Source organism: Cricetulus griseus, chromosome 6 (genome assembly GCF_003668045.3).
Source record: "Cricetulus griseus strain 17A/GY chromosome 6, alternate assembly CriGri-PICRH-1.0, whole genome shotgun sequence".
In the NCBI taxonomy this organism is placed as follows: Eukaryota; Metazoa; Chordata; class Mammalia; order Rodentia; family Cricetidae; genus Cricetulus; species Cricetulus griseus.
The window spans coordinates 122,158,251-122,173,839 of NC_048599.1; the positions used below are offsets into that span (position 1 = coordinate 122,158,251).

Consider the following 15,589-nt stretch of genomic DNA (forward strand, 5'->3'; position numbering starts at 1 on the left):
GAAGTGGTCCAGCCTCCCACCCTATCCCACACTATCTGGATCTTGGAGGTAGGACCATTCCATTGTCTTAAACAGTAAGTCTTTACTCCTCATGTTTTAGCTTTTCTACTTGTTCTCTGTAGATCAAATACCGAGAAGAATATGAAAAATTCAAAGCACTTTACACATTACCGAAGAGTGTTGAAGATGATCCAAACACCGCACGGTGTCTCCGAGTGGGCAAGCTTAACATTGATGTGAGTACCCACCAAGGTTTTAAGGAAAACAGGAGCTGAAGGTCATATGTTACCAAACAGGGCTCACTATGAAACCAGGCACGTGGCAGTGGTTGTACATATAGGAAGAAGCTAAGTATTATCTCATCCCGTGGTGCTTTAGAAAACAGTTCTGGAGGTTGGAGACATAAGATGGATCAGAGATAAGACTACTTGCTGCTCTTAGAGAGGACCCAAGTTTAGTTCTCAGAACCCATGTCAGGCAACTCACAACTGCCTGGAACTCCAGCTCCAGGGGCCCCACATGCACGTGACATACACTCACTCATACACTCACACAGACACATACATAAAAATAAAAATAGATCCTTTAAAAATACCCTGGTGTTAATCTGTACAAAACGCAAGAAAATTCCAGCCTCCATCCCCACTGCTTGCTATGAGCTGGAGAAGACAGACATTCCATGACGATATGGCAGTATTCCTGGTAATGGAACTTGACTTTCACAGCGCCTGTACAGATCAGTGTATGAAAAGAACAAGATGAAAATCCACATTGTGCCTGACATGGTGGAGATGGTGACTGCCAAGGATTCTCAGAAGAAAGTCAGTGAGATCGACTACCGCCTGCACCTCCATGAATGGATTTGCCACCCCGACTTACAAGTCAACAGCCACGTCAGAAAAGTAACAGACCAGATCAGTGATGTAAGCCTATAGCTGCCCCACCATCCTCCCATTCCCATCCTGATGAGAAGCTCATCTGCATATCCACATTTGCCCCTTGCTTTTCTGGCCCTGGGTCTGAGGGATTTTGGAGCCATCCCTGGAAGCAGGGATGTGCAGCTCTCTGTGGCCTCTTGGCCTTACTGCCCAGTAACTTTTACTTTTCATTCCCTCCCAGTGTCATGTGGGTTTAGAGTATGCCCATTCTTTGCTATTCAAGGAATGGACAGATATGTTTTTCTGATCCCCTACATCTACTGAAACCCCTCTAGATTGTGTACAAGGATGACCTCACCTGGCTGAAAGGCATCGGTTGCTATGTCTGGGACACTCCTGAAATTCTTCATGCAAAACATGCTTATGATCTACGCAACGATGTGAGTGTCCTTGTTTGGTTTGTTGGTATATGCACACCTCTACACAATGTAGCATTAAGGAAAGAATGTTTAAAATGAGAATAGCACCATGGCCTAGTTGTGAATTAAGTCTGTTGAAGATGGCTGAGCTGGAGAAAGACGCTAAAAACATAGTCCTTTCTCAGCAATGCATTTAGCATTTCTATCAAGCAACCGAATATAGCTGTGCCATGCTCCTCTGCAGAGAAGTGACTCCAAGCATTCCTCTCCATCTTTTAAACTATTTTGAATATATTAATGAGCACATAATTTTTATTATATGAAAAACTCATCTGTTAGAATAATGGATGGGATTTATTTATAAGGTACAGGGAAATTTGCCACACGAAGTAATATGAAAATGAGGATTTCAGCAAGAGATTTCCAAGGAGAGCAGCCATCACACCTTCTAGCTAACTCTAGAATCCCCATGATTTAAACACTGATAGTGTGACCTGTTATAAAATTCAAATCCATCCTCTGCATGTTGTTGATGGGTGTGACTCTCAAGACCTCCATAAAACCTTGCAGTATCTGGTGCAATACATGTTCCAGCATAGGCTTGCCTGCTTCTTCTTGGCAGATCAAGTATAAAGCGCATGTGCAGAAGACAAGGAATGACTACAAGCTGGTGACTGACACACCGGTCTACGTTCAGGCTGTCAAGAGTGGGAAGCAGCTCAGTGATGTAAGCCCTCCCTGGGGAAGTGACTGTGGGTAGCAATGAAGATGGGACACAGCTCAACCATAGACTGGGCAGTGCCAGCCTTTCCTAACTGGGGACTAGACTTGGTGCCTTGGAAGCTGCTTGCAAAGCCCACTTTCCCTAACATCTGAAGTGCCTGTAGTTTGCAGGAGTGAAGTTTGAGTGAGCTGAGTTTGTGAAATGTTTTGCAGTTAGAGTATCCAGTGGTACTTTTTATGCTATACTGTGTGTCATGAGAGGCATTTATGTCTGTCTCCCTGTCTAGGCCTTCTAGTAATTAGAGACAAGTGACAAATTAGAAGGAAGTTGGCTGTGATGTTCAGGATGTGGGTTGGAGTCTTACCTCTACCACATACTATAAGCCTGGGAAAAGCACATAACTCCTCAGAGGCTCAGCATCTTCATGTGTAAAATGTGTCATGTACATATTCCCTGTCATGCCTGAGAGTAGGCAGAGAGCCACCAAGCTGTCTTTGTTCAATTAAGTGCACAGGTAGCAAGTAAACAAGTTCATACCTGTTATCTCGAACTTCTGGAGGGGAGATGTACATCCCTGTTCCTGACACCTGGGACATGCCACCCACAGTAACACAGCAGAGGTCTCTAGGTACATTCGTTCCTCTTCTTTTGTTGTGACAGATCTCTCACAGAAACAATGGGAAGAACTATTTAATTTGTCTTTCAGTTTTAGAGAGTTCATTCCATGATTTCTTGGCCCTATGTACTTGGGCAGATACGATGGTGGTAGGAACAAATGGTGAAGGCAAGTTCTCCACCTTGTGGTAGACAGGAAGGAAAGACAGGGGTGGGGAAGCAGGCCTGTGGCAAGAATCTGTCCCCACTGACCGACTTACTCTAGCTAAGTTTCAATTTCCAAAATAGTGCCACCAGATAGGCTCCAAGTGGTGATGGCAGGGGCAGAGGTATGTATTTATAACCCTGAACGAAGGAAGCCAGATTCACCCTTTCAAAGTCTTTAAATAGATAATGGATTCCATTTGCTCTGTTTCTTTCTAACAACACTCTCACAGTCTGACTCAACTCACTTTACTTCTCTATACCCAGGCTGTCTACCACTATGACTATGTGCACAGTGTCAGAGGCAAAGTGGCCCCAACTACAAAAACCGTGGATCTGGACCGGGCCCTCCATGCATACAAGCTTCAGAGCGAGGTAGGTGTTGGGAAAGGGAATATCAGCAGAAACCCAGGCCCCAGGCCCCCAGATGCATGTTGGCTTATGTATGTATCCTCATTGATCTTGTGAGGTACTCACTGTTCCACTCAGTGAGTTAGGAAAACAAACAACAATGCTGTTCCACTCAGTGAGCTGGAAACAATAAATAGCATGCCTTGCCTCCCTTCTTGACTAATGGGATCCTCCTGTCAAGCAGTCAAACAGATAATAAATTGGCATGTTGTTGACCAATACTTGCAAGTCAGAAAGAAGAGAGCTGGTATGCCCTCACTACTCCTAAAAACCTTAAGATCACAATGACAGAGTTTAGGCATTTGATTATAAAAGGCTCCAGCAGTAAGGGATGAAGGTAGAAATCACTGAATGTTAAGAGGAAGAACCTGGGCCCTACCCGTCATCTCCCTTTCCTGTGCCTAACCAAAAATCTAACAAACTGCATGTGATGTGTTTAATTAGCTGTTATTTGATACTAAGAGACATTTTCCTTGCTCTTTTTCATTTGGGCAGAATTTGTACAAGAAAGGCCTGCGCTTCCTGCCCACTGGGTACAGGCTCCCGGTCGATACCCCTCACTTCAATCACACCAAGGACACCCGCTACATGAGCAGCTATGTGAGTATTCTTCATTCTGTTGGGGTCTTAAATTTGAATGCCAAGAAACTAATATTAGTAGTCTATTCCCATGCTCGAATTATACCCGGAAGGCTCAACAAGATGATGGAAAGGGAGGGGATAGACAGCGTGTTTACTGGGGGTGTGATGGCACCGGCGGCACTTCTACAGTTGGTGGTGCCTGCCTGGGATGGTGAGTTAGAACAGGATATCATGGGCACCTTGGCTGAGGGTGCAGTACTGTCAAGATGTCTCTGTTTCAGCTGGCCTTGGACTAGAAGCATCCCAAGCTCTCCCTACATCATTTACTGGGAATGTAAAGTTTACTCAGGAGATGTCACTATATGTCTCTTTGAAGACACTTCTTACCAAGCTCCCGAACCTGACTCCTACTTGCTTTTTACATCTGTACTCAGTTTATGGGCTGCCAAAGGCTATCTAGACTCCGCTGCTTGTAACTTGTCACTAGAAGAGGCACTTCCCTTTGCTGGGCTCTGAATTCCCAGCATACAGCCTTAGACATGTAGTCTATAGGCTATACCATGAGCCAGCCATTGGCTGGAGACCAAGATTCAGCTCTCTCTCTCATTAACGCCCATCTTCAGAGTCCTGGGAATCAACTGTGCTGACAACACAGTGCCAATATGACCCAATATGGCCCAATAATGCACTTCCAACGCAGACATAAACAGATTTAAGAATCAAACCTGTTACTTTTAGAAATCAGAATAAAAGTCATTCATCAATATTTAAAAAAATCATCTTGGTGCTTTTTATATTTCCTAATTTTCAAGATACTTTGAAACTAAAATGATAGATTTTTCTTATGTTTTGCCTCACTGCCTGAAAATAGATTTCACCTGGTAAGGGTAAATCTTTACCTTTCCAGACATGCCTTTATCATTCAACTGATACTAAAATTGTGTCATTGAGGCCAGTAAGATATCTCAGAGAGTAAAAGCATATGCCATGCAAGTCTCTTCTCTAATTGAGAAAAACAGCACAGCTCTTTGTGTAGCCATCACAAATCTCAGTCTGATTTTTGCTTTCACAGTTCAAATACAAAGAAGCCTATGAACACATCAAGGCAAATGGGTACACACTTGGACCCAAGGATGTCCCATTTGTTCATGTCCGGAGAGTCAACAACGTTACTAGTGAGGTACCATGAACATTCATTCTCTCTGAAAAAATATTGAATTCAAAATCATGGCATTAAGAATTCCTGGTGTTTCATCTGTAAGTTTATGGACTGTGAGACAGTGTGAGGGCCTATTTTGAGCCTTGTGTCTCTTGTAAATCATCACAGAGACTTGGTTCCATAGACTATGATAAAATTGTTTTTCTAAAGAAATAATTCATTTTGATATTTGTGCTAAACCTTTCAGTAGATTACCTTTTTGTCTGACTTATAGCCCTGATTTTTGTCACCTGTATTTGTACAGCTGAGCAATCATTTCATGGAATATAGACTACTTTGCACTTAGAAGTCTTCACTGAAATGAAATAAGCATTTTTCTCTTACTCTAACTTTAAATCATGTATTGTCCCAGAATTTCCTCTCTTGATTCTTTGTATAAAGTATTCAATTGTTTGTCAGTAGATGCCCTTGTGTTCCCACCCTAAATGCCAAAATGGCTTCACCTTCCCTGCAGAGACTGTATCGAGAATTGTATCATAAACTAAAAGACAAGATACACACAACTCCAGACACACCTGAGATCCGCCAAGTCAAGAAGACACAGGAAGCCGTCAGTGAGGTGAGAATGATGGGGACAGACGGACCATCGCCCAGGGAGAGATGTTGAGGAGTAGACAGGCCATCACCCAGGGAGAAACACTGCCCATTTGCTCTCTAATGTGAGTTTCTGTTCTTTACTTTTCCTTTAGTTGATCTACAAATCAGACTTCTTCAAGATGCAGGGCCACATGATCTCACTGCCATACACACCCCAAGTGTTGCACTGTCGCTACGTGGGAGACATCACCAGTGACGTAAGCATTTGCAAGCTCTTTCTAAAGGAGTCCTACCAAGGAGTAGCCTTGCTTTTAGCATTTAAGACACTCAGTGGGCATTGAAAAGCCTTTTTCCATTGCTTATTTCTTAAGCAAATGTACAATTTGGAGGTGAAATTGTGAGGAGACTCCTACAGTTCTCCAGCCACAGGCAGAGTCATGAGGAAATCTGTGGAGGATCAGAGATGCCATGCTTGCTCATTCAGTGACAGCCAGTGTACATCAGCATAAGATCTTTGCCAATCCCTACAGTTCAAGTGCCCTGCATCCTAGGTCATATTAGATTACTTGCTCCTCCTGGTCCTGGTGGCAATCCCTCCTAGCATCTTCATATTGCCATTAAAAAGAGAAGAAAGACTCCTCGATGTCTCCTTTTCCTGGTGGACTAACCCCTTGAATTGTGAATTTTTTCCCTTGACTGGATAACACAATATTAGTGTCCTCCCCTCAGCTCAGGGTTAGAGATTTAACTTTGGTTTGAATGCAGGCAGAGTAAGATCATAAGATATACATGAAAACTATGCTTCTCCCCTTACTTGTGGAGGACACCTTCCATAGACTGCCCCCCATGGATGCATCAAACCATGGACAGTACCAAACCATGACTATACCTACATTAATACATACTCTGGATAAAGTTTAATTTGTGAATTAGGTTAAGATATTAAGCTTAACAACTAATAATACAGTAGAACAATCATAACAATAAACTAAGATAAAAGATATTTAAAATGTAAAAACTTTTTTCTGGAATATTCCATTTCATATTTTTTTCATTACAGTTAACAATAGAAAACTGAAGCCACAGAATGCAAAACTGTGATAAGGAGAGCTACTGTGTACCGACAAAGAAGTGTAGCTGTCCTGTTTTTACATTGGCTCATAACCAGCTGTCTATGTTTGCCCCACAGATTAAATACAAAGAGGACTTGCAGATCTTGAAGGGACTTGGCTGCTTCCTGTATGACACTCCTGATATGGTCCGCTCCAGGCACCTAAGGAAACTCTGGGTGAGGATACACCTTCATAATACACAGCTTCCCCACACAACTATCATGCAGCCCGTTGCTAACTTCCGCCGCCCCACCCCCCAGGACAGTGAGGAACAGGAAAAATGAATCTTAGCCTACATCTACTCTTAAGGAGAAATTTTGCCATCAACCCACTTAAGTAGGTCATGATTTACTTATGATGATCAATGCCTGCTATAAAGGTAATGAAATGACAGTTGTTTCTGTTCTTGCCTAGGAAGACCATGTGGAGAAAAACATAGGATAGACATAATTAGACCCTTAGTATTCCAGGACACATTTAGAGCCTGCTCAGTTTGCATATGCCAGCCTTTGAAAGATGTGACATGCAGTCCCTTAATGACTAATCAACTTGTGTTTCTGGCTTTCTTCTCCTAAGTCAAATTACCTGTACACTGATAATGCCAGGAAGATGCGAGACAAATACAAAGTGGTGCTTGATACCCCAGAATACAGAAAAGTGCAGGAACTGAAGACCCATCTGAGTGAGGTAAGAATATATTATCTGTCACAAAGGGTAAACAGACCAGCTGGACTGAGCTACTCAGAAGATTCTTAGTTCCTGTCATGATGATCAATATTCAGTGATGACAGGAAAAGATGTCCCTTCTTCCTTTGACTGCAGAGTGACCCAATGTCTCTGTAAATCAGTTGGCTCAACTAATTTATTTTTCTCTTTTTGTTAAAAGGACATTAATATTTCTCCTTCTACAACTAAGGCAAATGAGAGGCTTGACATGATCTTACAGTTTAGAAAGACTTTGCCCTAAACAATTGTCTGCAAACTAAAGTTAACTCAAGTTTTTCTGTCTTGAGTATACCAAGAATATAACAACAGGGTAATACAGCTGTTGGAAGGCTTGATAATATCTGCTGTGGTGATGCCATGGGGGCAAGGGAAGAAAGGTTCTAGAAGCAAATAATCATAAACCACCAGTTTAGAGCACTGGTTCTCAGCTTGAGGTCAGACAACCCTTTCACAGGGTTCACCTAAGACCATCAGAAAACACAGACATTTACATTACAATTCATAGAAGTAGCAAAATTACAGTTTTAAACTAGCAATGAAAATAATTTTATGATTGGAGGTCAGGACAACATGAGGAACTGTATTAAAGGGTCGAAGCATTAGGAAGGTTGAGAATTACTGATTTAGAAGGAAGAAACTTAGCCTGCTGCAGTAGTAGGTCTCCTGCCTTACCCATAAGTAAGCAGTCAGGGCATCTACAGAACATGGCCAGCAAAGCAGAAGTGACAGTAAAGAATTGTTTTGCATCTAGCTGGTGTACAGAGCTGCAGGCAAGAAGCAGAAGTCCATCTTTACTTCAGTTCCTGATACTCCTGACCTCCTAAGAGCCAAGCAAGGACAGAAGCTTCAGAGTCAGGTAATGCCTACTCTTAATGAAAGTTGATTAGCCTGCTTGACCTTCCTGGACTGGTAGCTGACATAATTGGTTGTCCTTGCTGCAGCCTGTGTCCACATTGCAGTTTTCTTCAAGACTATCATAATTATAGTAAGATTTCACAGGCAAAAGATGCCATATCTTCTTTGCTAAGGGCTGTATAACTTTGTCCTCAGATGAGTGGTCATGAGTTCTAAGGAGTAAAAAAAAAAAAGTGACTGATCATTTCAAGAATGTGTCTGTTATCAACAGACAAATGAAACTCTGTCACGCATGCAAGGAAAACTAGGGAGAAAGGATGCTGAATGATCTTTCAGAATCCGCCCAATCTTCTCTTAGCATTCTTTATCACATGACTTTACACTGGACCACACCCAACAGAAGGACTGTTAGACAACTGATTTGTAGATAGGTGTTTTCCAATGTCACATACTGAGAAACAAATTTACAAACACATGCTCCAACAACAACTTCAAGCAACCAACCACACACATATACACACACACACACACACACAGAGAGAGAGAGAGAGAGAGAGAGAGAGAGAGAGAGAGAGAGACAGAGACAGAGACAGAGACAGACAGAGACAGACAGAGACAGAGAGAGAGACAGAGACAGAGAGACTCAAATTTAAGAGGACAGATGAAGTTTCACCTCTGACTCCTTCCCTGCTCTCTCATTCTCAGTATCTCTATGTTGAGCTTGCCACTAAAGAGAGACCCCATCACCATGCTGGAAACCAGACCACAGCCTTGCAACATGCAAAAGATGTGAAAGACATGGTCAGCGAGGTAAGATGGGATCCCACACCAATATACCTGTTAACTAAGAAATACTTCCAAAGCCTTCACCTGCTATTTCTGATGAGAATTTTATCACTACAAAGTGTGCTCAGCTCACCCAAACATAGAAGCTGTACTCTATGAATGAGATCCCTTGGATCTGTGGTAAGAGTGTAAACTGGAGAGGGTTAAAACACAGCTTGGGCTGGCGCCATGGCTCTGCAGGTAAGTGCTTGCAATACAAACCTGATAGCCTGAGTTTAAGGACCATAGCCCACACAAAACTGGAAGGAGAACCAACTCCACAAAGTCATCCTCAGACTTCTATGCATATCACACACACACACACACACACACACACACACACACACACACACACCACAATAATTTTAATAACATTTGAACTTGTGTTTGTCTTTCTCTATTTTTGTAACTTAGAAAAAGTACAAGATTCAATACGAGAAGATGAAGGACAAGTACACACCAGTTGCAGATACGCCAATCCTCATCAGAGCCAAGAGGGCTTACTGGAACGCCAGTGATGTGAGCATTCCTTCCTTCTTTCTCCTGCTGTGACAGGGAAAGCTGTGGATATCTAGCAGCACAAACTGTTCTGTCACAGCCATAGCTGAAATTCATTTCCCACAACATGGATCAGGAAAGAACACATACTCACACAGTGCCAATCCAGCCAAGTAGCTACGAACTGTGTTGAGATGCTACAAGCTATTAGTTATCTCCTGGGCAACAATATGACCCTTCCTTATGATTTTTGGGGGCACCCTAGAGATACTTAGTAACTAATTTACTTAGACATGTATTTTTTGGATTATGAAGTTTTCCCTCATGTCTTTTTCTGTTCCATCATCTGGAATGACCTTTCAAACTTTTCCCTAAATTTATTCATGGGGAAAATCTAAGAGACAAACTCAAGAGCTAGAGCTTAGCAGAAGTGAATTTAACTTGGTAATCTTCATGATCGGTACTGCATTCTTCTCTCTTTAACAGCTTCGCTACAAAGAGACATTTCAAAAGACTAAAGGGAAGTATCACACTGTGAAGGATGCCCTGGACATTGTGTATCATCGCAAAGTCACAGACGACATCAGTAAAGTATGTCCCTGGACTACTTCAAATGGGCTCTGGAACCTACCACCATTTTTTTTCTTAAAGAAGACTCCTTTTTCTAAAACTCCAGAGAGATGTGCTTTACATTAACTTTGAGTCAACATTATAGCTGTCTTTACATTTTTACAACAGGTGAAATACAAGGAGAACTACATGAGCCAGCTGGGAATCTGGAGTTCCATTCCTGATCGCCCTGAACATTTCCACCACCGGGCAGTCACCGATGCCATCAGTGATGTGAGTATCACCTTCAGTTTTCACATAGAAATCCATATTTCTATGTGAGCTGTGAAGTCAACCATTGCATTAAAACCGGTGATTACAATTACACTTTTTTCAGGAGTGGAGAGTAGGTGTCACATGCCATGGTACATGAGATATAGTGATTGTGTTGTGGTCAAAGAACAACTTGTGGGAGTGTGTTCTCTCATGCTATCTATTAGGGTTCTGAAGATCAAATTTTGTGGCATGTACCTTTACCTACTGAGCTATCTACTTGGCCCCGCTTCCATAGACTCTAGATCTTGTGGTGGTTATTTAAGTCATAAAATTCAATTACTAAGTAAGTAAAACTGAACTTGGGAGAGGAAAAATTATATTCAAGTTTGTCACCCTAAGTTTTCCTCTATAACTCAAAGCCCTATAGTTCATGCCTATCTTGGATTCTTTGAAGAGACTGTTACAGAAAGCAATGCCCATTTAGTAAGAAGTTTCACCTGTCTGTGTGAAAGTATAGCTGCCAAGCCAGTGATAGTCTCTCTACAAAAGTATCCTGGCTAAAGTTGGTTTTAATTAATAGTAAAAGTGAAAACGTCTAAGCATTACAAAACAAATCATAGGAAGAAATCAGTAATTCTAGGCGTGTACTTAAATGATACAGGCTATTTTAAATCTTCATTATTTGACATACTTTGGGAATCAGAGTTTCTGATTTATTCACTTGGATAGCTCCTAACCTATATCCACTTGGAGATGAATTATTACAACTCTCTGGTATTCTTCTCTCAGGTAAAATATAAAGAAGATTTGACCTGGCTCAAAGGCATTGGCTGCTATGCCTATGATACCCCTGACTTGACACTAGCTGAACAGAACAAGACTCTCTACAGCAAGGTATACCTGTCTCCTCAAGGAGAATGGCTTAATCCATTAAATACAAACCCCAGTCCACAGAGAGGAAGTCTGTGGGAACAGCCTCTTTTAGCTTTAGCCCCGTCCTCACTTCTACAGCATGAAACTAAGCCCATGCTGAACTATTCACTCTCTTTAGAGACTTTCAATTTTGTTTCATTTTGTTTTTCAACAGGGTCTTACTATGTAGCCTGACTGGCCTAGAACTCATTATGTATTGAATAGGTTGGCCTTGAACTCACAGAGCTCTGGTTGGCTCTGCCTCCCCAAGTGCTAGAATTAAAGGCATGTGCAGTCATGCCTGGCTAGAAATTTCTTTTGTGCTAACCTCATTAACTGTAGCTTATTTGAATTTGATGAAAATAACTAGTACAACTACCCATACCTACTCCTGAATTCCCTCTCATTAATGTATGTGGATGATTCACCCAGCTAAAGCAGCAAATATCAGGTGTGGCTGTTTTTATCTACAAACAATGTGATGCATGATGTAAATCAAGTTTTTAGGGCCTCATTTTCCTATTTACAAAATAAAGCAGTTGAACTTGCTTTTAATATAAAATAAGAATCAGGCAACTTCTGATAGGTGCCAGACAGTAGACATTTTACAATAGACATGGCAGGTCACATTTATTATAGCACCTATTTTCTGTTATAATTGTTTAAAATTGTAAAAAAAATTCTTAATTTGTAGAAAGATTTGTTAGCTCTATAAATGCATTATTATAATAAGATCAATATCATGATTCATCCTTAAGATTGGACACACAATCAAATAATTATGTTCTTTTTCCCCAGTATAAGTATAAAGAAGTATTTGAAAGAACGAAGTCAAATTTCAAGTATGTTGCTGATTGTCCAATTAACAGGCATTTCAAATATGCAACTCAATTGATGAATGAGGTATGTACAATTAAGTTGACTAAGACTATTCAGTTCTCTTGAGAACTCTGCAGGGCTATTTCATTAAAATCTAATATACAGCATGACAGGAAATCTGTCCTAAATGTTCATTCCTTATAAGGACTTGCAAAGACCATATAATGTCACTATCTGGTAGGCACTATCAAAACCTTGACTCAGTCGACGCCTACCTTCACCTCTTCAGCACAGTCCTGTGGTGTCAGAGAAAGGAAGGATTTTGTGGACTATCAGCTAAATGCCTTTAAAGAGTGTAGAGTGGGAGACCTAGAAGTTCAAGGTTGATTCAACAGTCCCACAAAGGCACTAAAATGGAAGTGGTTAGAACCCCTGACCTCTGCAGTGGAGATAGTTGTATGAATCTCGTGCATTCAAATGTTTTATTGTGACTCCCATAGAATTGAATGCACAGTAGTAGTATTACACCCCCTTTATAGCCAACTCACTCTTCCCTACAGCCATTTTTGCAGTGATGTAATTTGAATACAATTCAAGAACATTGAAATAAGCAAGCTGTGAGTTCCATTTAGGGAATTTTACAAAGTTTAGATACTTTCATAACTAAAATTATACTTTTCTGCTTTCAGATGATCCGTGCAATTTGCATACGTTCAAATATGTTAAATAATTAGTGAAAGAGCTACCAATGAGAATGCAGCCAGTAGTATATTTACATAGATGACCATTGTACATTTACATATATGACTGTTGTACATTTACATGTATGACCATTGTCAATTTCAATTATTTTTGTTTAATCTTTTTCATTTCAACACATTTCCAGGCTGGGAAACTCTGAAGAAGTACCATCAGCAGCTTCCTAGGACAGTCTTTGATGTATTTTGGTTTTCCTAGTCCATAAAGCATTTCCAAGTGTCTTTTAAACCATCAAGTAAATCAGTACTACACAATGGTAGCAACTGGGCTTGAGTATTTGTACTTGGTGACACTTTGGGGTTAGCATAGTTAGTGATAATTTTGTGTCGCATTTGTTATACTTTTGGATTCTTGCTGCCTTGCGTGTTAAAAGCATAGATTAGCAGCACCTCATTTTAAATACAATGTATGATGCCAGGAAACCTGACGTTAATCACATGTCATATGAAAAGTTGGAAATCTTTGGGCATAAGGTACCCCAGTTTGTTTCAGAGGTTGCTCTCTCCCAGGCTCCAGCCTCTCTCCATGCAATCTGTTTTCACCTGTCTTTCCTACTCCTGTATGAACAGTTAAACATTGACCTGGGAGACTGACCCAGTGCTAAAAATGACAGGTTTCTACCTCTCTGGAGAGTTTAGATTGAGATATGACTGTGTACCCTTGCTGTCATATTCTTGCTATAATTTAATATGATGTTTGAGCAGAAAAAATACAGAGCTGATTATGAGCAGCGGAAAGATAAATACCACCTGGTAGTGGATGAGCCTAGACATCTGGTGGCTAAGACCGCAGGCGACCAGATCAGCCAGGTACTGTGACGAGGCTGGCAGCACAGCCCAAGCAGGACTGTGCTCCGATTTCTCCCAAGGTGTCGTCCTGTCTGCTGCAAGGATGTCATAGGTTCTGCCTATGATATTGGACTGTTCTGTTTCAAAACATCTGTCTAGCCACCCAAAGAGCCTGTGAGCTATTTGAGTGTGCCAGTCAACGCTCTGTGTCCTCACTTGTGCTGTGGTGAAGATGAAAATAGAAGCTGGGGCCCTCCCTTTTTATTCTCCTGTGGAGCCTGTTTGTAAACAGCGGCTGTGAACTGCAAATTGAGTTGTAAAAACAAAAAGACAAATCCCTGCTATATTTTACTGTTCTGATGATGTCATCCCCATAAGGCAGTCTGGGTGGTAATGTACATGTTGCTACCTTTGTCCTCCCCATTGGCAAGGACTATGGATAGTCAAGGATAAATATTTGAGCCACTCTGCTTGCGTTACACATAGGGGTCTTCACTGCACAGCTCTGTGAGTACACAAAGCATGTTAAGCCTACATCTCTTCACTCAGAGGTGACTGGGATATAGAGCCATGTTCTTTCTGTCTTCACAAGTCTCTTTTGTGCTTCACTGCTCTTTGCATGGACAGAGAAAATATAAGTCTAGTGCCAAGATGCTTCTGAAACAAGGATGTAATGAAATTCTGCGGCCAGATATGTTGACTGCTCTCTACAATACACACATGTGGAGCCAGGTAATGTCCAACGGGTGGGGGTTAGACCTTCCATGCATTCTTTCTTATGCTTTCATTGGCTTCCTCTCCTGGTCCCTGCCCATGCTGCTTTCTCATGGTAAACTATATGAATATTCATCCCCTAGAAATGCAATCTGACCATGGCCTGGTATACTGGGGAGCCATCATCTACCATCCAATGCTTAGAAACCCTCCAGGATCAGCTGAGATTCCTTCACACATTTTTCTTTTGAATTAGTACAACACTAACTTTTTAGTGTTTGCTTCAAGAGACAGATTCCTTAGAAATCAGGGGTGCTTAGTAGATAGCTTTTGAAGGTCTAGATATTTAATGTTTTCTTCGAATTACCATTGCTCAGTTCTCACTGCAGCTGCACTGCTTCAGAGAGCTGAGGCTAGCTCTGGACCCTGCCACCTCTGGACCTTGTCCATATTCATGTTGATAATACTGTCGTCCAACAAGGTCTGCTGATCATGCTGCCACCTTTCCAGAGATGCTGGAAGAGAAATGTGGTAATCGCTGTTTACCAGTGAGAACATTCATGAAATGCTTGTCTCTAGGCCCAAACCGAAAAGGCTTTAGCCAATCTTTTGCATTATCAGCTTGCTTGTCATTTTAGTTTGTTGGTCAAATCAACATATTAAAAAAAAGAGAATATGTTTTCACCATAAACATCCTTGGTCTTGATGGGATCATCAAAACTATGTGCATGAAAGTTCATTGTTCTCCGTATCTGTCTTGCTTAAAACAGCTTATGTGCATGAAAAAAACAAACAAAAAAAACATGTCTTGTAAATTACAAAAATAAATGCATTTTGGATCTTGGGGAAAGGGGAGGTGGGGGAGAATGGAGGGAGTGGAGGGAGGGAAGGCTGTGGTAGGGATGTGTTGTGTAGAGAATAGATTAATTAATTAAAATCCTTTAAAAATCATATACACTCACTATAATGAACATCTGCTTCAGTTGGGCATGGAAAACAACAATGTAATATAGAATGTTAGGGTGTCAGTCCAGAGAAGGTTCTACTCCTCCTCTGAGATGTACTCCACACATGCCCTTGGCTCAGTCTCCTAGCCTCTGAGAGCCTGTTCACTTCCGTGTGGATGAAGTATATTGGAAACTATCTGATAGCAATAGTGTGGTAGAG

At 41.4% G+C, this 15,589-nt stretch overlaps 1 protein-coding gene across 2 annotated transcripts in view; it reads left to right on the forward strand.

Moving 5' to 3' along the window:
- Neb (nebulin) overlaps nucleotides 1-15,589 on the forward strand; it is a 186,206-nt gene that overhangs the window by 131,302 nt on the left and 39,315 nt on the right. For both annotated transcript variants that reach the window (XM_035446826.1, XM_035446827.1), the window contains 19 exons: nucleotides 123-236; nucleotides 726-923; nucleotides 1,214-1,318; nucleotides 1,920-2,024; nucleotides 3,108-3,215; nucleotides 3,747-3,851; nucleotides 4,906-5,013; nucleotides 5,507-5,611; nucleotides 5,742-5,846; nucleotides 6,779-6,877; nucleotides 7,278-7,388; nucleotides 8,179-8,283; nucleotides 8,988-9,092; nucleotides 9,522-9,626; nucleotides 10,092-10,196; nucleotides 10,344-10,448; nucleotides 11,220-11,324; nucleotides 12,141-12,245; nucleotides 13,625-13,729. In XM_035446826.1, the coding sequence (XP_035302717.1) occupies nucleotides 123-236; nucleotides 726-923; nucleotides 1,214-1,318; nucleotides 1,920-2,024; nucleotides 3,108-3,215; nucleotides 3,747-3,851; nucleotides 4,906-5,013; nucleotides 5,507-5,611; nucleotides 5,742-5,846; nucleotides 6,779-6,877; nucleotides 7,278-7,388; nucleotides 8,179-8,283; nucleotides 8,988-9,092; nucleotides 9,522-9,626; nucleotides 10,092-10,196; nucleotides 10,344-10,448; nucleotides 11,220-11,324; nucleotides 12,141-12,245; nucleotides 13,625-13,729 (2,103 nt within the window). The remainder of the gene's footprint in view (nucleotides 1-122; nucleotides 237-725; nucleotides 924-1,213; nucleotides 1,319-1,919; nucleotides 2,025-3,107; nucleotides 3,216-3,746; nucleotides 3,852-4,905; nucleotides 5,014-5,506; nucleotides 5,612-5,741; nucleotides 5,847-6,778; nucleotides 6,878-7,277; nucleotides 7,389-8,178; nucleotides 8,284-8,987; nucleotides 9,093-9,521; nucleotides 9,627-10,091; nucleotides 10,197-10,343; nucleotides 10,449-11,219; nucleotides 11,325-12,140; nucleotides 12,246-13,624; nucleotides 13,730-15,589) is intronic.